The following is a 23,534-nucleotide window of genomic DNA, read 5'->3' as shown; positions in this document are numbered from 1 at the left end:
CTAGAAATTTCAAAAAGAAATACAGATGGATGACAAGTTTGAGAAATTAATCTCTGATCTTCTGACGGTGTTGATTTCATCAGTGATGTAAGTATCACTCTGGATAGGAACATGTCTGAGTTTGAACATCATTTAGTTACACAGAGATAGTTAATCATGTACAAGTATCCTTATTGTGAAATTTATCTAGTGTAGATTGAATTTCCAATTAATGAAATTTTTGTGTGGCCTCGCACCTGTGTCCAAAAAATATTGTCAAGTACAAGTGACAACCAAATACCTAAATAGATTCCTGTGCACATGGTATATGGTATTTATAATGATTAAGGTGAAAAATAGCAAAAATTCAAGAGAACTTGAAAACTTTTATTGAAAAACACCATAAAACCTATTTTTCTGTAAGTAACTTTGATTTACAACTTGTTTGTATTATAAGTATTATAAAAGTTTTTCCCTTAACTTCCTCTAGACTATTTAAAAAAAAATCAAATTGTAAAAAAAAATATTTCAACTAATCTTTTCACAGTAGAAAAAGAGTTTAATCTGACAGACAACCTTTATGAACAAAAGTAAAACTAGCTGAACTTACAACCAAAGGACTTCTTTCATTCTAATTTGATCTGTCTACTTGAAAAACAATGGTTGAATGAAAAATCTTAACCTGCTTCACCAATAAACTGTAATATTTCCTAAATCTTCTGTATTAGATTTCTGATTTATTACTATAATCAGATCAAGAAAGTCATTTTTGAGTCCAAAGATTAATGTAAACAGTGAGAATTCACAGTTTTAAACTGCCAATTTGTCTTTCTTATGCTCAATCCAGATGCAGCATTACAAATCACTACAAGATCTGTTCAATTTTTCCTTTGAATCAATTGGGGTCAGCTACCCAAATGTATAAACTTAACATCTATTTTTTTGTTTGATGGTTGAGGTGAAACTGGTGTTTTTGTCAGTACTAAACAAATAAGATAATATGACCGTTAGATGAAAAATTTCATTAATTTGCTTCAAAAGAGTAACTTTCAAATATTTACATAATTCTGTCAAACGCTCCTTAACCAGTTCACAGAACAAATAGAACTGTTGTTAAGGAATTTCAAATGGTTCTTTGATCCTTTCTTTAAAGTGAACAACACCCAAAACACAAAGTACCGTAGTAACATTAGAATATAGATTGTTCTAACATTTAAAAGTATTTAAAATGATTATATACATGTAAAAATTCAGATTACTATGTTTTATATACAAGTGTGTATACAAGTACCTGGGTAACCAACTATTTAATAAAAAAAATTTTTTTTTTTAATTATTTAATTTTTTGGGGTGTAGCCTTAACTTAGGGGTTACTGTTTGTAGTGAGACTGTGATACCAGACATTAGTCACATTACCTTCAACTAATAATTAAAGAACTAACTAAAGGGTATGAGTGCTTAATCCTTCTTTAAAGGTACACCTTTCCACTGATCATTGACTATGGTTTACTTGTTGGCAGTCAACCTACATCTATGAGTATATATACATGTATTCATACTACAAAAATTCATTACACACTTTCTTTCCAATGCTCAGCAAGAATATATCTGGAGAGAAGTCTGAGTCATAAACAAATTCTAGATTTTGCGAAAGAAATTACTGGGTCTAGCATTGTGGATTTATATTGCTACAGAGCAGCTACTTCCAGTTACAGGTAAAAGAAGAGGAAAAAAACTAGGTTGAACAGGTTTTCCATAGATTGTCATTGCCAGAATGTTGCAAAGATCAGTAGGGGTCTAAAAGCAGTGCAAAAAAATTAGAAAACTATGCCTTTTCGGTTCTCTATATCTCATAGGTCAAGAAACAAGGTGATTAATATTCACAACTACCATTTTATTCAGAGATTTTGATGCCATCCACCCAATGTATCACCATGAGTCAGAAACAGGTAAAGCTAATTTTCTTATCATAGCAAAAAATTGAAAATTTGGAATTTTCTAAAAACAATTTAGCATTGGAAAGTGTTGTACATTATCAGTGATATAAGCAGAACTCATGATGATGTGACCTCAAAACAACCATGACACTGAGTTTTACTGGTGCTGGGACATTATAGAGTATATATCAATGTCTTGCTCGTATTCAGTTGACCCAATCAAACTTATTACCATCTTCTGTTCATATACTTAAAAAGTAATACATATCTCAACTGATGATACACTTATCTTAATAGATAAAACTCAAATCATCAAAATGGGATTTATAATGAAATTAGGAAAGAATTTTGCTTACTAGTCAACATCAACTCAGATGTAAATGTCTGTGCTGGAATGTCTCGACTACTTCCTAAACCCTCACATCTGTAGCTGCCCTCATCAGCTGGACGTACACGAGGAAAATACAAAGTTCCATTTGGGTAAACTGTATGCCTATCAAAAATAGAAATGGTAAAATAAAAACATTAACATTTCAAAGCATATTTTCATTATCATTCAATCATAATTTATATTTTCATATTTTTATTCAGCAGTAATAAATTTCTTAAGAAAGGAAATTAATGGGTTTTGCCAATATGAATTCTATTTTCTGCATAATAAATTTATGTTAAAACTAATTCAGAGGAGCATTTTCTTCCCACAACACTGATAACAAAACATTTTCTACACAATACAGTATCTAGTACCCGTAGATGAGGTTCCTTTGTACAATGGGTTTTCTTTGGCTCTGCTAGAAAATATTACATTTGTCATAATGGTATTGTATTCTTTGAAAAAACTTTTTTTTATATTTCATCTCTCTACAATGTTTTTGTTATGTCTTTGTCCACATTTGTGCATCTTTCTTTCATGAGGGATATTATGGTTTTTTTTCAATAAAATGAAGTTACACCCAATGTCCTGCAAAGTAAACACCCACTTGAAAAATTCCATGCTCAGTGTGTAAAACTTTTAAGTATCTGAGTATTGTCAAACAGCAGTCACTGTTTCTTCAGTTCTGAAAATAGCTAACACAGTACAACTCAACATTATAACATTATAAAGTTTTAAATCACTCCATTAAAAAGAAACTGATTAACCGGTAAGGCAAGTTAAATTCATAAAATTCATCAAAAGAAAAATGGCTTTTTTTAGTGAAAAGTTGTGGTAAATTACCTTGTGTTGTTTGTAATCTTTTCATGTGTAGAAAACCAGTCAATTCTGTGTGCATTAACAAATGGACAATCTAACCAAGCTGGATCATTCTTCATGACTAGCAACGACCTTGTGAATTTGTCCTCTATCAAGTGTGGGGTACCAGGTGCTAAAATAAGACAAATGTAAAATAGCAATGAAACTAAGAACTTTGATTTCAAGTCTATGAAGTCTTCAGATGTTTTTAGCATTAAAGGATATATAGATAACTTTATGAACATATTATGTGTATTGTTACACATGGCCTCAGCTGTGATCTTTGCTGTGGTCTCATATACCACCATCATATAATTGACTTGGTTCTAATTACAGCTCATCAAATGACAAATTATCCACTTTATATAAAAGCTACATCATAGAGGCTTCTTCTCCATGAGACAGGGTTCTCACAGTAAAATTCATTGATGAAAACTCCCCTTTTTTATTGTGGTGTCCTTACCAACATTTGACAAAGTCTGATACATGTTTTTCTCATTAAGAGTACCAAAGATAAAAACAAACAAGAAGGTTCTGCTCAAAGTTTATGCTTCGTAAAAAAATTCTGTTCCAACCATGTGCTGTTTTTATGCAGTACATATTGAAACTGCCTTTTGAACATAAAAGCGTAATCACAGCATACCACAAGCAGCTATCAATTAAAAGGATTGGTGTGTTAACATAACAATAAAGAATTATTTATTGCTTATCTCTTACAATTAAACTCTACCTAAAACACAGTGTTGACAGATTACAGAATCTGTGTAATCAATAAATTACTAATTAGTTTTAATAAATGGCAGAGTCAAAAGAATTCTTAAACAATGAAAGAGACACAATTGATTCTAGCAACATCAGAGATGGGGACTGGGAACTATTACCAAAGACAAAAAAATAATAAATACAGGTTTCTTCAGAAATCAAGAAGTGCACTGGAAACTATTGTCATCATCCATTATTTAAAGGCAAAATAAAATCTTCTAGCTCTTTGTGAGTCTGCAGAAACCTCACAAAATTTAAAGTTGTAATAACAGTAAAGTTGAATGATTACTGCATCTTTGAAACCTTTTAAAACAAGCAATTACACACTCAATATACACTTTTCTTGATCATAAAATACAAACATAGAAGGTACTAACTAAAGCCTTTAAGTAAGCCTTACTGTAATTTACAGGCTTTTTTATTAGGTTACTGTAATTTATAGTTGTTGATCAAACTTATGCATTAGAAACAACATTTTATATGCGGAAAAGATTTGAGGGAACAAAATTGCAGTGTGAGAGGAATGAAAAAAAGTATCAAGTAAAAATATGTTTCCCTTTTTTATAAAGAGGATTGTAAGACTTATTAAAAGATTATAGGGTTCTTCGCATGGATTCCTAACATAACAATTTTTCAATCTTATTGTTTTTTTATTATGATCATGAACTTGAATACATTATGTACCCAATGTCAAAAACAGTTTAAAATGATGATTTGTAATTTTGAAAGGCCTGTTTGATAAGTAAAAATAATAAATGTGTAGAATAATCTAGAATTCTGCAGAATAGGAGTTTGTAGCACCCCATATGGACGTCACAGTCAATACTTTTGCTTGACATTTCACATTTCTTAAGTTTGGCAGTAAAAAAAAATAAAGAGTGGATATCTACTTATTTTTGAACTTATCTACACTTGAAATTTCTTTATCATTTTGGGTTCTGTAAATTATTCTATAAATGTCAGAAAGTACTTGTTTTACTTTTGATACAATAATTTCATAATCTTACATTTTCAGAATCTTAAATAAGACAGGACTTTACTTTCAATCTAAACGAATACTTTTATCAAACATTCCATTTTGATTAAATTTTTCTTCATATTTTCTATTCAGAATAAATTTTTATTTATCTTCCATAATGATAAGTTGAACCTATTACAAAAACAATTGAACTATTCCATTTCTTGCCAACCGGACAAATATTTTTTTAAGCCCTGTGACACCCTAAATTGTCTTATCATGCTCAATTCTGAAAATCCTACAATATCCAACTCCTGGAAGGATTAGATAACTCTGTATCACAACAGTAATGGTAAGAATGTTTGGTGGTTCGTCACAGGATAACTTGTCTATTTGTAGTAGCATGTACAATTTTATAATAATATAAACCAACTTATTTTTGTGCATACTTCATTTTGCGTTGAGTTCTTTCTAGCCTATTTTGCAGCGACTTATTTTGTGGATCTTCTCATTGAGGGAATATCAAAGCTGAACATATATGCGAAGATTTCGATCCACATCATTTTTCTACTTAAGAAAGTCGGGAAAATAAATCGCTCAAGAAAATAAGTTGTTTTACAGTATTTGATATTCAGCAACATACGACACAGTGGATTCACTGCTTCTGTAAACATAACAAGTAGCTTGTATAAAACTAAGACTGTTGTACTGGGATTAGTATGTTTTAGCTCTATCTGTCTGATTGCAGTCAGCAATGTAGAGTAAGAAGAGCAACTTTTGTATCTCATGGGTTTATAACAAATTTGTTTAACTGGTTCATATGATCTGGAAAGTGAATCAGGCAGAAAACCATTGCTTCTGCCTTGAGAAGGAAGGGTCATCCTAACAAAATTTCTATAGCAGAAGTGCTCTTATTTAATTTATCTTCAAAGAGATGGACGTAATCAAATGCAAGAAGTCTGCACACACAAAAAACCTATTTAACAACAAAATGCATATATTCAATTATGACCATTATTTAAAGAGCAAATAAAACTCTTTGTGCTTCTCTAAACATTTATAGATGTAACAGCACTAAAATTTAGTAATAATATGATTCTAATTACCACATCTTTGAAATCATTTAAACAAGCGATATTATATATGATATATTTATTTTTGTGTTAATAAACTACAAAAACTAAGGAGGCACTCTGTTTGACCTTTATACACAATTTTATAAAAGTCATGTAAAAGTAGTAGGTTTTAACATAATAGCATGTTTGCTCATTCATCTTTGATGTGTATAAAAAAAAATTTCGTACTGGTAATTATAGAGTTTATGGTTTTGCATTCTGTGAGTATTGCATGCAGTGTTCCAGCTTGAATCTCAGGGCAGAAGGGTGCTAGTTGTCTGAAAGGGCACTTTAGCGTTATAACCCAGATTTTAAGGGCAATGTTGGACAGTGTATAAATTACCTTAAATATTGCTAGGCTCAGCTGGAGAACATAAGTTGTATTTAAACCATATTCAGAAATTAATGTGTTCTTGATGTTGGTTCCAGTAAGATTTTTTTTATCAAATTATCATACCATGAAGCAAAGCATATCATTTTGATGTTAATCTAAACAAACTTGTACATTTGGTATGGAAAATAATCAGAAATTTCAATGTTTTATAACTTATACCAAAATAAACAAGAAGTTTTGAAAGATGGAGTTATACATGCAAAATTGAATGTTGAATGTAATTAAATTATCTAAATTTAAATTACTTGTTCAAACATATAGTATATATGTTATTGAGAGTTATTTATTATCATTTGAATTGTTACAAAAAAGTATTTTTAAGTGCACACCAAAGTGCTCCTCAGTAAGGAGTTTTATAAATATAACAGGTGAGACAGGAGATGATCATATTTTATAGTGATGCAATAATATATAGCAGAAGGTATAAACAGTTACTTTTTTCTCCATCATTGTTAAAAATAAATTTGTTGAGTGCTCCTATGTCAGGAGGATTATAAAATACAAGAAGCATTAAAAACAGGAAGTGAATCTTGTTATGTTCAAAGTACAAATTTCTTTGATTCCTCTTTAAATTTCATACTCATGGTTATGAAACAAAACATTTTTACCAATTAAGTCAAAACTATGTATGCCTTTAAAATTGTTTAAGATTTTATTTTTTATGTTATGCCTACTGAAATAATTTTTTTCAGGTGTACATGCTGTACATAAACATTACAAATGGATAACATGTGGACATTTCATTCTGCCATGGCAATACATAGTCTCCTACCGGTTAAAAATTCATTGCATTGGAACAAAATTCTAACTTGATCTATAACTTGTCATGGTGTAAACTATATAATAAATATCAAGTCAATATCTTCAAGCATGACGAAATAAAAAGTGTTGAAAACTGATTATTTTAGTGAATTTTTTAAAGTCCAAGGACCATAACTCTGCACAAAATCATCAGACCAGAACAAAATTCAAACTTAAACTGTAATTTGTCATAAAACTATATACCATTTATCAAATCAACGTCTTCAAGAATGACAAAAAAAAGTGCGGAACACGTATTATTTTAGTGATTTTTCTAAGTCAAAGGACCATAACTCTGCACAAAATCATCAGACTGGAACAAAACCTGATCTGTAACTTGTCATGATAAAACAATACACCAAATATCAAATCAATATCTTCAAGCACGAATAAAAAAAGTGTGGAAAACTGATTTGCCGGACTGACAGATGGACAGAGAGACAGACAGACGGAGTGCAAACCTAAAGTCCACTTCGACTTAGTTCGTAGGGGACTAATAAATTGGGAATGTGTCCATGGGACACAGATAATGACCCTGCTTGCATATATAAAGTTATAAAGGGACATAACTGAAGAACGATAAAAGTGACACTACCCAAATTTGTACTTGATCTGAGTTTTGTGGTAATAAGTATTGTGTATAAGTTTCATAACATTTGGTTGAGGCAAACTTAAGTTAGGAGAACGGAAACGAAAAATTCAGCAATTTTTCCATTTGTAAAGGGGCATAACTCTGGAATGGTTAAAGTGAATCAACCAAAATTCAAACATGATCTGTATTTTGTGGTAATAAGCATTGTGTATAAGTTTCATAACATTTGGTTGAGGCAAACTAAAGTTAGAGAACGGAAACGAAAAATTCTGCAATTTTTCCATTTGTAAAGGGGCATAACTCTAGAAAGGTAAAAGTGACGCCACAAAAATTCAAAATTAATCTGTTTTTTGTGGTAATAAGCATTTTGTATAAGTTTCATAACATTTGGTTGAGGCAAACTAAAGTAAGAGAACGGAAACCAACTTTGGGACGTGCGTAAGCACAGACTGACAAGGGTAAAACTTAATGCCCCTTCCGCTACGGTAGTGGCATAAAAATACTAAAAACACAAATTTTTATCCATAAAGTTGCCCCTTGATATGGCCCTGTATTTACCCATTTCCCCTAAGCTATGGTGTTTTCATAAGAGCGCATTTGTTTCTAACTTAAACAATGTAAACGATTACGCGCGTAGTTGTTTAATCCATTTGTTTCTTACATCTTTTGGTCAACGTTGACATCGTTCTGGCAAAGTCCTCATCATTCATTTCCCACACTTTTACCTGCTTGTTTACAGTGTGTGTATGTAATCTATTTCTGTCTAACTACGCGGGGTCGATAAAGGTCATTAAATGATGTATTTGTTTCTAGCATCTTAACGTTTACTCAACGATAGTCATCAATGATAAAATTTCAGGTTAGAAACAAATGCACTCTTAGTAAATATGTCTTTTACTTACAGAAACTTGGAAAAAAATTCGAAGAAATAAGGACAAACTGATCTGACCCTCTGTTTTCTTTAAAATATGAGAAGAAGAAATTGTGAAAGAAATGTTAACAAACTAGAGTAAGTTACATTCATTTAAGACATTAAAATTGTATAACTTTAAAAGCACCTGTAGTTTCAAAGGTACACTGAATCTTTTTTAAAGAAAATATCTTAGAAAATAACCTGTTCAATTACATTATTTCTGATACAGATAAAGATGTATCTTCCATTAAAACTTGAATATACCATTAATTACAAGATGTTCTGTGTGGCATAAAGCAAAATATTACAATATTTGTTCTAAATGTTACAAATGTTTGTGAAAAACTTCCACAAAAAAGTGATATGAATTGTTTGATCTGGAAGAAAAGCACTAAAACATTTCCTTTCTAGAAACCTGTGTTTAATTACATAATTACTAAATTCTGCAATTGTTAAACCATTAACAGATCCTCTCTCAGACCTATATGTATGTATGTAGGCAGCAGGCAGCGTTTCTGGTTATACTAAAAATCATGGAATCGTACGACAGAATTTTGACAAATTTTTACTGCTAAAACCTGAATATAGTGTCTCAAATGCCATTAAATTTCGTTTTCAGCTAATTGATATAATTACAAGCAATTTAGGTTTAGTACTTTAACGAGAATATAATGATGTGAGCAATGCAAATCCTTAGGATGTCTAGATGTAAACAGATTATTTGATAAGTGCTTTGCACTTATGTTTTACTACAAATCAATTAGGTTTTTAAAAAAATGAGAAATTTCAGTAAATGTTTTGCAAAATAAAATAAACCTTGTAATTGCTTGAGTGAAATTTGGTCATTTTATACATTATGTAATCTCAAGTGACACTAATCTTACAAACTACACATATTATAAAACAATTTACTGGTACCTAACTTCTGTTACTGACACTGATTACTCTACAACTGTAGAATTAGTTTTTTGTGTATCAGTTTAATATTTCTTCATAGTTGTATATTTGTCATAAACTTAAAATGTTTTGAAACAATAAAGATTTGAACTGAATTGAACTAGAGGCTGGCAAAATAACAGCAAACCAGGTTTTTCTAGTTAACCAATGGAAGAGGTTATGACCAAGCAGCAGTCTACCCACCTTGCCTGCCGTGTTCTACCCCCAAATTAATAAACAAATTTTTCAATCTGAGAACCTGGTTAGAAACAGCATCAAACATCATTAGTATCATAATAAATTTTTATCATACTATTGTTTCTTGGTGATAACATCCAGTGAAGGAGGTCATATTTGACAATATACCTTATAAACATTTTTTAAATATATTTTTGTTGAACAAAAGTGTATACCATTATAATCTTTCATGTCTTACCTGATTTTATGGGGCAAGAATCAAAATTGCTCTTGATAACCTCTGCTATATTTTTCTGCTCAACAAAAGTATACAATTTACTGTGGATTCATTATTATTCGTTGGATACCAATTTTAGTGGATTCCGTGGGGACCAGTAAACCTTGAATTTAAGTTATCAACGAATTATAAATTCTATATAGGCTTGAATGGAGACATTGGCAAAACCATGAAATCAAATATCCACGAAAATGTAAGTTTTCCTCAATCCACGAAAATTGGCACCCACGAAAATAAATGAATCCACAGTAATGGTTTTTTTAAAATGTCTTACCAGGTTTATTGAGCAAGAAGTCACCAGTACTGTCAATGGCCCCTGCTACATTTTCTGATCGACAAGAGTATATACCATTGTCCTCAGCATTGATATTACTAATCCTCACTTTATTGCCACCATCTACAATCTTTATTCTGTCTGTGTTAAATAGTCTACAAAATAGAAATAATTATAAGTCAGGTATAAATTTGATGAGTTTATGTGTTTATGGCTTCCTAAGTTTTAGCCAACCTGCAAAAATTAGCATACTTGGTAGAGCTTTTATCAGAAAAGGAGTGTATGAATACTTTGAACATGACTGCTTTCTAGTTGCACTTCAATAAACAGAAAAGTTTCCTTGTTCATACGTTTTTTTCTCATTTACATATGACTACTTCTGTACAAAAAAAAAATTCTGAATTTACTTGCTTATCCATTTATTTAGGAAATTAATGAATTTAAGTATTTTGCTTTGATCGCTTTAATTGATTGAGTATGTCCAACATCATTGCAACTGTTTACAAATTTTCCATCTTCACTTCGTTACCTTGGAGAATGGTGGAAATAGTTGGGGAGGAACTGCTTAATCTTTACTTCATTATTGTTGAGATAGATGCCTGTGGTTAAGCTGCTCACCCTTCTAAAGCATCTGAAATCATGCCCCTGCTTTAGTGGGATTAAGTCTGCTCAATTTATAGTTTTCTCTGTAAAGATTTGTGGACTTTTCAATATGAATAAAAGAATAGTATAGAAGAAGTGAATAAGACAGCAATCCAACAATATACTCAAACCAGAAAAATTTATCTTTTGGTGTACTATAGTCTTTTATGATAAACAAGAGATTAATGCCATAAGTCAAAATATTGGTCACTACAATCAACCACACTAAACAACACCAGATTCCTCTGAAAAATAGATAGCACTATCAAAGACAAACACCAAAGAACAACTCATGCCTTAGATAGACAAGTTGGGAACAAATTTAACAGAGGCTACATGATATACTGGTATCTGACATCAATGAAATATTCTTTAACGGACCCTGAAAAATACAATATAAACAAAGGCAGCCATAAATAGGTTCCATCAGCCAGTTTTGAGTATTTGTACTTTTACAGTAAACAGAAATGAGAAGCGATAATTAATTTTGCTTTTCTCTTTAAAATGATGAGAGTTTCTGACATGAGGAAACAACAAAATATTGCAATCCAAATACACCTGAACATAATTATTGCTGGTATATGATACATAAACAACAAAACACAAAAACCATAGCATGTTGTGACTTAGGTTAATCAATTACAATTTTTTTCCTTCAGTGGTTAAATAAACTTTAAATTGCTGTCTGATTCTGTTATGACAAGAAGAAAAATTAAAAGCGAGATAGCAATTATTCCTAATTACTTTTGTACATTACAGAAACGAAATTTTACTCTAAACATTCTCCCGGTCATTAATTAAATTTGTCGGCAGCATTTCCATGCCAATTTTCGAAGCCAAAACTATACGTCAACATATATACTTTTTTGCACATTATCAAATGAAAAATAGAAAGATTAATTACAGGATTTTTTTTTTAAATTGATGATGTTTCTTAAAAATGTAAAGGAAATTCATCAGAAATGTATACAAAAATTAAAACCTATCTCTACTAAATCAAAAATTGGTTATAAATAACAGGAAATAAGCAGACCAAAAAACTATTTTTTTTCTCTCTATATCTAAAAGAGAAATAAATCAAAAAGTTGAAAGCAACAGCGACCTTATTTTCAAACTCTTTTTTTTTTATTATTTAAAGGTAATTATGAGTATTAATTTCAAAGGCAAACAGGTAAACTACCATAAAAGACTTAGTGAATGTCAAAAAAGATTAATATTTGTATTTAGGTGCTGTTGGAATAGATCAAAGACAAATGTAAAAAGATATCAATCATAAATAAATACATGATTGGGGAACAATTCCTTCCAGGGGTTGTGGTTTCCTGAGGAAAAAATTTAATCTTCATGGTTCTATTCCACAATTACATGACAATTATTAATAGGTAACTTATGACATAACTTTTAACAACAGAAGTATTAGGATTTACCATATCAAACAAATATCAAAGACCATCAGTTACTAAACCCATAACATCCTTTAAATGTAGATTTTAACCACAGTGAGTCCTGCTATAATGATTGTCAATAACTTTTATCCAAACACTGCAAACTCTAGTGTACATGTATACCTGTTTTCAGAGACAGTCAATTACTTTCCCTCAAACACACTGGAAACTTTAAATTATAACCTGCTACAAACACTGTCAGTAATAAAACCCTTAACACACTGCAAACTCATAAATAATGTTAACCTGTTACAAAGACTGTCAGTCACAAAACCCCTAACACACTGCAAACTCTTAATGTTAACCTGCTACAAAGGCTGTCAGTAGCAAACCCTTTATACACTGCAAACTTTTAATGTTAAACTTCTACAAAGACTGTCATTAACAAAACCCCTAACACACTGCAAACTCTTAATGTTAACCTGCTACAAAGACAACCAATTACTATACCCAAAACACACAGCAAACTCTTGATCCTACAAAAACTGTCAGTAACTACACCCAATCAAACTACAAACTCTTGATGTTAACCTGCTACAAAAACTGTCAGTAACTACACCCAATCCAACTACAAACTCTTGATGTTAACCTGCTACAAAAACTGTCAGTAACTACACCAAATCAAACTACAAACTCTTGATGTTAACCTGCTACAAAAACTGTCAGTAACTACACCCAATCAAACTACAAACTCTTGATGTTAACCTGCTACAAAAACTGTCAGTAACTACACCCAATCAAACTACAAACTCTTGATGTTAACCTGCTACAAAAACTGTCAGTAACTACACCCAATCAAACTACAAACTCTTGATGTTAACCTGCTACACAGACCATTTACCCACTTAACATTTTGTGAAAAGTTGCTTAAGGATAGATACTGGAGACATGATAGTAAATCCAAACTTGTCCCAAGTCAGTAGCCTGTAATTCAGTGGTTGTTGTTGGATGCCATCTATCAGATATGTTTTATTAGTCCATCATAAATAGGCTACTGGATTTCTCGTTTGAAATGTTTCACATTTTGTCATGTCAGGGCTTTTTATACCTAACTATACAGATTTTGCCTATTGTTGAAAGCCATACAGTGACTTACAGTTGCTTATATCCATGTCATTTGGCCTCTGATGGTTAGTTGTCTCATTGGCAATTATACCACATTTCCTTGTTTTTATAAAGTCAAGAACATTGACTCTCTTTATGAATGGCAAATCATTGTAGCACAAACAGCTGTTGAATCTGTAGACATTATTGGACTGACTAAAATATGTATTATAGACAACTTGAGTATGTTTACTGTGTATGATACATACTGTGGATGTCTGGTTAATGTTAGGATCCATTTTATATCAGGAAGATAGAAATACTTCTATCATCAACTCCCAATAATCGAGAAAGTAATGGAAAAATCTATTCCATAGAGTGATTATTTAGTGAGAAAGTATGGCAATTATATAATAAAATTGTGGATATATATGGTGAAAACTTCATGTCCAATGTCAATTGTCTCTCTAAATTGTCTATAAATGACTGGATAGGATCAAACCAATTGTCAGGGACAAAGTTTCCAAACGTGGTTATTTCCTGTCCTCCATTCATCTAGTGCAGTAAATTACAATATAACTCATTTGTTTATTGAAATTTACTATTTCAATTTAGATTTAACGATTACAGCTTTTTGTCTGCTAGATGCATCTTCTGCAATATATTTTTTTTATAGTAATGCTGCAGTTTAATTAATGTGTACAAAAGAACGGATTATGGATTATTTGACAATAAAGGTAAAGAGATGATGACAGGTTCAAAGAAAAAAAACACCTTTACAATAAAAATTAGAGAGATGGACACTGAGATTGTTGAAAAATCAAATGAGGAATGGTTACAGTAGATGTTGGACATAGAAGCAATGAGGAATGGTTACAGTAGATGTTGGACATAGAAGCAATGAGGAATGGTTACAGTAGATGTTGGACATAGAAGCAATGAGGAATGGTTACAGTAGATGTTGGACATAGAAGCAATGAGGAATGGTTACAGTAGATGTTGGACATAGAAGTAGTGATAACATATCCTGTGGATGTTGAGATAAATCTACTTTTTTCAAATTTCCATCTAACATCTTTATTCTATTGTTCAAATTCTATATGGCAACTTTATTTAGCTGAAGTTGAACAAATTCTGCTGAAGGCAACCAACGGTTTACATAACAAACAAAACAGATTCATAAATAGTTAAGCCTAAAATATATCATATATGTGGTAGTGTTCACAATGAGTTCATGTGACAGTTATCACTCCATTTTCTGTGAAAAATGTCTTATTCTCCAAGTTAATCTGTCATAAGTTAATGGCTTGATGAGTTATTACAAAATATGCAGGTGACAAATAGGAAATCTTTGACAAATAAATATATGTATGTAAAGTCCCTTACGTGATACCGCTAAATATGTAGTGTATAAGCATATGGAATGCTACAAGGGGTTAATAGTTATAAATTTCTGTCGCCATAGTCAAATTAAATACCAGAAGAGGGCGAGACAGATAGAACATTTAAGAAATAGGAATTTTTTTGGTTCCAATACCATTCTATTTTTACAAAAAAAAATTGGTGCTTACATAAAGCAGCTGGAATGGTATGTGCCTCTTAACTATGCTTGTAACATACTGACCTTTGTTAAAAAGAACTCGAGGTTGCCAGAAAACAAAAAAAGTAGCAGCTGTTTTATTTACCCACCAAAAAAAATATAAAAAAAAATTTTGGTAGCAACATTTCATTAAATAAAACCCTTCTTGGATAATTATTTATCTAGAATAATAAGCTAAAAATTACCAAAATAAATTATGAGACAAGGTCTAGTTTTAATGATTACAGGTTGTTCCTGTGTCAAGTTAAGACACCTATATGTCAACTCATTTGTCTGGTTGATTTTTTTAACATAATTTATGAAATATGTTTACATAATGACAAATAAGTATACAAAAGTATAAGACATCTCAATAAATTAAGCTTGTGGCTTTCATATAGCTATCAAATTCTATAATGGTAAAATAATAGTTTATGGCCTCTCTGTGGACTGATCTTGTCTTGCTTTTCAACATTACTGGAAGTGTACCCAGATAGATACAGTTGGACCTGTCAAGAACAGGAAATATCAATTATACTTAACACTAAAACTCACATAAACAATTGGTAAATAGCAGGAAAACTTAATCAACTCCATGGATCAAGTAAAATCATTTTAAGTGTAGTGTTGAAATAAAACTGGATTTATGGTACAAAACCTTTTATTTGAAAAAGGCCTATTTAGTAGCAAGTGAACCGGAATCAACAACTCATAGTCCCTGCTAAAGTCAACAGTACTGTATGTAAGACAGAAATGTTTGACACATAGAAACCAGACCAACTTTGTTAAGGATGAAAAAGACCAATATTTAATACTTTTGTAAAGTAGGCTTGCAATATAGTGTTAAGTGTTCAACCGAAAACCAAAGCAATATAGCCCTATATTCTGACTTATCATTCATATACTTTTGTTAAATATCAGTCACATAAAGGTTTAAGAAATATGTCTTCAAATGAATAGAACAAAGATCTGAATTTTATAAATATATAAGATATCTGACAAAATAACGACAGAAAACTAGAGGCTCACAGTAGTAAAGAAAATTTAGTTAGAGGAATTAGGCATTCTACAGACACTAAACACGATGATACAACACACGCATAAAGACAAGACGTATTGTGAGCAAATCCAATTACAGCATAAAGCATTTAGGTATGACTTGAAATAGCTTAAAATAAATGGGGAATGGACACAGATGATGCCCCTGCTTGCTTAAAATTATAAAGGGACATAACTGAAGAATGGTAAAAGCAACGTTACCCTAATTTGTACTTGATTTGAGTTGTGTGGTTGAATAAGGATTGTGTATAAATTGCATAACATTTGGTTGAGGCAAACTTAAGTTAGAGTACGGAAACGAAAAATTCAGCAATTTTTCCATTTGTAAAGGGGCATAACTCTAGAACAACAAATGTGACACCACCAAAATTCAAATTTGATCTGTGTTTTGTGGTAATAAGCATTGTGCTTTTTTTTCTAAACATTTGGTTGAGGCAAACTAAAGTTAGAGAACGGAAACGAAAAATTCAGCAATTTTTCCATTTGTAAAGGGGCATAACTGTAGAACGGTAAAAGTGATGCCACCAAAATTCAAAGTTGATCTGTGTTTTGTAGTAGTATGCATTGTGTGCATAAGTTTCATAACATTTGGTTGAGGCAAACTAAAGTTAAAGAACAGAAACGAAAAATTCAGCAATTTTTCCATTTGTAAAGGGGCATAACTCTAGAACGGTAAAAGTAATGTCGCCAAAATTCAAACTTGATCTGTGTTTTGTGGTAAAAAGCATTGGGTATAAGTTTCATAACATTTGGTTGAGGTAAACTAAATGTAGAGAACGGAAACCAATTTTGGGACGTACGGATGGACGGACGTACAGACCGATAAGGATAAAACTTAGTGCCCCCTCCACTACAGCGCAGGCATAATGAAAATTTGTTTTTGTTATTTAAAACTTTTTAAATGATCTTAGAGAGATGGAGACTTGAGGGCAATTTCTGATATATATAATATTTCTAAGGGGCATAACCCTTTAAAAATTTTTGATTGGCAATTATTTTCGAAATTGTCTGTGACATTTCCTATATTAACCTTTGATATGAATTTGATAAAAATCTGGCAAAAATTGTACATGTGACATGTGAGAGTACTTACAATGCAAATTCACATATAATTAATATTTCTTAGGCCATAACTCTTTTAAAAATAATTGATTGGCACTGATTTTCAAACTTGTTCGAGACATTTCTGATATAAACCTTTGACATAAGTTTCATAAAAATCTGGCAAGAATTTTACACATGAGAGCGCTAACAATGCAATTTTCCATATCAATAATATTTCTAAGGGGCAGAACTCTTTTAAAAATAATTGATCGGCACTGATTATTGAACTGGTCCGTGACATTGCTGATATAAACCTACAATATAAGTTTCATAAAAATCTGGAAAGAATTGTACACATGAGAGGGCTCACAATGCAATTTTCCATATTATTAATATTTTAAGGGCCATAACTCTTTAAATAAACTGCTTCGCTGAGCGCATCTGGATACGCCCGCAGAGGTCCAACCCTGAACAGTTGGGGCAAAAAAGGACACAATATTCAAGCTTGATAAAGGTCTGAATTTGGATTGTAATTAAATATTTGACATATTACAGGTTTCTGAATAAATGTAGTCAAAGAACTTGAAATTGGTTATATGAATTGAATTTATATTCAATTAAAGATTTCTTGCTGTTGTGCAATACACTGTGCTGTTGTGCAATACTTAGTAAATCTGTTGTCAGACTATAAACAAATAAAGTTCAATTAATTTTCAATGTCATATTAGAAATTTATGAAAATCAAAAGGAAGCTTACATCAATAGATATAAACAATTCACCAAAGTTTCATGAGAATTGCTGGCAGCATTTTTGAGTTATTGTCCGAAAACTGGAAAATCCCCCCTTTTTTAATGAATAAAACCCCATAACTCAGAAATGTAAAATGTAAAATTTATAAAATTCTAAATGGAGCTTACATCAATAGATATAAACAATTCATCAAAGTTTCATAAGAACTGCTGAAAGCATTTTTGAGTTTTTGTCTGAAAACTGGAAAATCCCCCTTTTTTTTTTAATAAAACCCTGTAACTCGGAAACTTAAAATCTAAAATTTATAAAAATCGAAAGGGAGCTCATGTCAAGAGATATAAACAATTCACCACAATTTCTTGCAAGTTGGTGAAAGCATTCTTGAGTTATTGTCCAAAAACTGGAAAATCCCCCTTTTTTTAATGAATAAAACCCCATAACTAGGAAACGTAAAATCTAAAATTTATAAAAAACGAAAGGGAGCTCACGTCAATAGACATAAACAATTCACCAAAGTTTTATGCAAATTGGATAAAGCGTTTTTGAGTTAATGTCCGACATGTTGACGACGGACGGACAGACGGACAGACGGACGGACGGACAGACGGACAACGGTATACCGTAAACGGGCGTATAAAAATTATTGATCTGCACTGATTTTCGAATTCGTCCAAGACATTGCTGATATAAACCTACAATATAAGTTTCATAAAAATCTAGCAAGAATTGTACACATGAGAGCACTAACGATGCAATTTTCAATATAATTAATATTTCCAAGGGGCATAACTCTTTTAAAAATTAATGATAGGCACTGAATTTCGAACTCATCTAAGACATTGGTGATATAAACCTACAATATAAGTTTCATAAATAATATGGCAAGAATTGTAAACATGCAATTTTCCATATAATTAATGTTTCCAAGGGGCATAACTCTTTTAAAAAGTATTGATCAGCACTAAATTTCGAACTCGTCTGATACATTGCTGATATAAACCTACAATATAAGTTTCATAAAAATTTGGCAAAAATTGTACACATGCAATTTTCCATATAATTAATGTTTCCAAGGGGCATAACTCTTTTAAAATTATTGATCGGCACTGATTTCGAACTTGTCCGAGACATTGCTGATATAAACCTATGATATAAGTTTTATAAAAATCTAGCAAGAATTGCACATATGAGAGCGCTAACAAGACCAGACGGATGCCCGATAATTCTATGTCCCCTGCAACACGTTGCACGGGGGACAATTACCAATTAAGAGGAGCTAACTCTGTAATTTGCTATCATTCTAACCAAAAGTTATTCAGACATTTCTTGAATTAACAAGACACACAAAAAGGAAAAGACCTACCATTTCTAACTCAGGACCAGGGTAACTTCAAAATAGGATGGTTAGGTCGTCAGGGTTTTTTTTTTTGTCCATGTTTTGAAATTGTTCTAAATTTCCTGATTCTTACAAAGACTGGCACTTAAAATATAATGAAGCTTTCAGCAAAAAGAAAGTATAGAACCAGACAGATGAACAGAGGTAAACAAGTAAATAGCTTCTTCAGATAAATGATCACATTAAACATTAGTGAAAACAAGGTATGAAATCAGATAGTCCATAAAGGTAATCACTTATCCTAACCAATGCCAAAATTTAATATAATATTTTTATTAGAGTTAAATTTTTGACCTTTTCAGATTCACTACATTAGTTTGCCAATCTCCAGAAATTACAATTAAATCTCATTAATAACTAGCTTTTGAAACTTTAAGACATGTAATTAAAGACTCATCAAGAGCAATTGGAAGCCAATTAAAGTAATTTCATGCTTGGTGAGGTGACAGTAGGATAGATGGCACAAAATCAACATGAAATGTTTTTACCATACCTGGCCTATGATGTGTAAAGCTTGGTTTATCAATTTTATCTACATCAAAGTAGATATATAAAGTTTATCAAGCCATCAATTACTTATGATCTTTTACATTAATTTTACAGATTAGTTTTATACTAATGAGGTTATGTTAAATGGCTATGTTAATAAGTAAAGAAAATATATCAATTCTGAAACTTTTTTACTATCAAATAAATGAGAAGAATTGACATGATTTATGCTGATATAAGAATGTGTACATTTCTTATCATTTATCTGCAAAAAGTCAAAAGTAAATCACAAATCATGGGTAGTATAACTTTTAAATACCAATGCAATAAAAAAAAACCACTTTTTACATAGATTGTAGATATGTTGATGTTTACCCATTCAATATGATATCCAATATGTTCAAAGTATGTATGGAAATAAATAAACAGAATGTGTTGCAACAAAGAAGAACAGAATTTGACAGACATGCATATAGAATTTCTATGTATTTAATGTAGGAAATATTTTCATGGCGTTACATATATTTGGAATTTATGAAAAATATTTTGAAACAATACTTAACAATTTCACTACAGTAAACTGCACTGAATACCACATCAAAAATTGCAAACATGTGCATCCAATAAAACAGGCATACAGTTATACATGTATACATATTTTACAATTATGATTTCATAAATACAAAGATGATACTTTACTGAAAATAGCAAAGTTGTGTCAATTCATATTTGCACTGACTTCAATTATAACCCAAAGAAACCATCCTTCTCCTAAAAACATGCTGCAACTTCAATATAACAAATGTTAGGACATGTTGGTATGTTGTTACTGCAAGTGTGTACAAACAGTAACCAAAATGATTTAAATCCGTCAGACTCGAATTCTAGCAATTTTCATGTGATGTATAGATTCTGTCAGGCCAAGAAAAAAGACATTTATAATATAGACATACAATCATACAGCAACAGCGATAATGACTGAACACTGTTCTAGAAACACATATTTTATGCCTAAATCCAACAGCTGGAGCCAAAAAATATCTGTAAGTAAATCTTTATTAATGTGCACTAATCCATATTTATAAAAACATTTTTCAAACTTCACATCTTTGAAAACTTCAGATTTTCTATCTATCAGGTACAAGGTCTAGACAGAGAGTAGTTCTGGATGTACAATATAAAACATAAAGGTCAGGTTGGTCAAAAGTCGTTGGAAGAGGATAATAATTAAAATACTAAATAAGGCAATAATAATTCTTCCGATTGAGCTCAAGAATACAGATGAGCAGGTCATCATTGAGATAGATAGATAGATTGTTCAGCTTATCGTCCAATGGTCAACATTGAGAAGTTCCAAAAACCTAACATGTCCTCGAGTATAATACAATTTGGATTTCGTTTAACTGTATGCTGAGATAAAATTTCACTGACTTAATTACATCTATGTTATAGTATTAACCAAGTTGGTTACATACCCAGCTTACTACACTAAGAATATAAGTATGATATTAATGAAATATCTTTCATATTTCAAACATTCTCATCAACTTTTGAAACCAGACATTGAAAAATTTATGAACCAGAAGAAAATACTACTACAATTTAAATTGACTGAAACCAAGGAAGAAACTTCAATTCTCAAGAAGCATGAAAATATCTGGACAATTAGCTTAAAAATTAGCCTGAACTTTATAATAATAAATAAGGTGATGCACTGAGTAGTCCTGGTTATTAGCAATTTAAGAGCAGATTGTTTGTCATGGCCTGCTGTTTAACAACATTCAAATAGCTTTTTTATAGTGCAATATCTCACAAACTGTGAAACATACAGATTTTTTATAGATTTGGTATAATACAACCAATACTTAACAGTATATCTTGCTTATGGGATATAAACCTAGGAACAAATGCAATTACCTTAATTGCTTGATTATTTTTACAAATTCCCACAGTTTTGTTCCCTATCAAAACATTTATGCAGTGTAAAAGTGGATTCAGCTCTGCACATCATTTGCTATACCAGTAGTGGCAGTTTGACAAATTAGCTCCATTATTGTGATTTATACAACATCTTCCCCCCAGAAGAAGGTAATTGGTCCCTACAGCTGGGTATGTACTGTCATTAGATAAACAAGTTTAATCCAATACAGGACTCCTTAACAAAATGTCAAACATAATTTAAACAATTTCAATTGCTTCCATACAACCGTCTTTAATTCACATTTCAAAATTCTAGTTTGAATGGAAACCAGACATAATCCAGAACAACTCAACATCACTTTAACTGCAAAGATAAAACTTCATGTACTCCATCTAACACTGACCATTCAAAGACAGAATGAAAACAAAACTGACAAGAGGACTGGTTGACCATAAAATAATACAGGGATGCACTAGTTTGTCTAATAGACACTAAGAAGACAATATAACTCACAATAATAAAAGAGGATTCAAACTTGTTTTTATATTTTTATATTATTTTTAAATTGTTATTAAGAATGTGCAAGGAAAAATAGGTCTTAAAAATAAGGAAATGTGATAAGATTGCCAATTAAACATCCATCAAAGACCAAAGAACAAGGATTTTTTTGTATAAACTTACAAAAAAACTATGAAAAGACAGTAAAAAGACAAAAAACATTTATTTAACCCATTTGCCCCTAATATTGCCTGTAGTTGTTATTTCAACAGGCATGCATTATAGTCCCATACGGCACTCAATACTTTTTTAAAACAGTCCTAGCTGAACTTGGTTGATAGCAGGAAGTCAAAACTTGCATTGCATGGTCCTAAATATTTCATGAGCAGGACAATAATGTCAAATACACTGCCAGACAAAATAGATGTACAACTGTTACCATGGTTACTACAAGGCAATATTTGAAATACAAAGAACACAGTTGTAACACAATTTTCACCTCTAAAGGTCAAATTATATTCCAGAAATAAACTTCAATTGTACATTTTTCAACAATTCTAGGACAATTTAATGCTTTCTCCATCAGTTATCAGAAAATCTGCTCATCTAATGTCAAAGAAACATCAACTATTAATTATAAGCTGGGATGAATGGTATTTTATGTTCTCTTTATAATGAAGGACCTTTTTTGTAATAGTTAAAAATCCTAGTTAGCCTTTAATTTTTATGGATAGACCTGTATTGATTTCTAATCATCTTCTTAGAGTATTCAGACATCATCTAGAAGTGGGACCTTACACCAAACAAGTGTAAACATAACCTTCCTATCAAGGGAATGAGAATTAATTAATGTCTCCAAGATGGTATTCTAGTAATAAACTGATAATAGGTGGAACAATTATTTTGTAACTTTCAACAAAAGACAACTAGATGAGTTTCATATAAACTAATGAATTTCATCTCCTCTGTGTTTAGAGATAATGACAGGTGAGGGCAAGGGAAATCATTGCATTTCTGAAAATAAAATACCAAAGCAATGCAAAAAAGCTGGTAATTACTCCAATAACACAATCCATGAGTAAAGCTGTGGAACCTATCAAATCTGGATAACAAACAAGAGGCTCAAAGGAGCATTTATCAGTCATCTTAAGTCATTACATAATATGGACTAGATCTAAAAGGGCAAGTGAAAGAATATTTCCAAGTAAGGAGCACCTAAAATGCACCTTGAAACCAGTTAGAAATATTTTGTCAATGATTCCAAGTATATGTATCCAGCTGGTGTAACAGCATTCTTTC

At 31.2% G+C, this 23,534-nt stretch overlaps 1 protein-coding gene across 1 annotated transcript in view; it reads right to left on the bottom strand.

Moving 5' to 3' along the window:
- Positions 1-23,534, bottom strand: part of LOC127737651 (inactive tyrosine-protein kinase 7-like) — a 109,634-nt gene that overhangs the window by 40,141 nt on the left and 45,959 nt on the right. Inside the window, exons 4-6 of the mRNA XM_052248510.1 lie at positions 10,368-10,522; positions 3,133-3,280; positions 2,273-2,409 (exon numbers count right to left, since the gene is read on the bottom strand). Coding sequence (XP_052104470.1) covers positions 2,273-2,409; positions 3,133-3,280; positions 10,368-10,522 — 440 coding nt within the window. The remainder of the gene's footprint in view (positions 1-2,272; positions 2,410-3,132; positions 3,281-10,367; positions 10,523-23,534) is intronic.

The sequence above is a fragment of the Mytilus californianus genome, unplaced genomic scaffold (genome assembly GCF_021869535.1).
Source record: "Mytilus californianus isolate M0D057914Y unplaced genomic scaffold, xbMytCali1.0.p SCAF_4, whole genome shotgun sequence".
NCBI lineage: Eukaryota > Metazoa > Mollusca > Bivalvia > Mytilida > Mytilidae > Mytilus > Mytilus californianus.
This window is presented reverse-complemented; position numbering and strand designations above follow the sequence as displayed.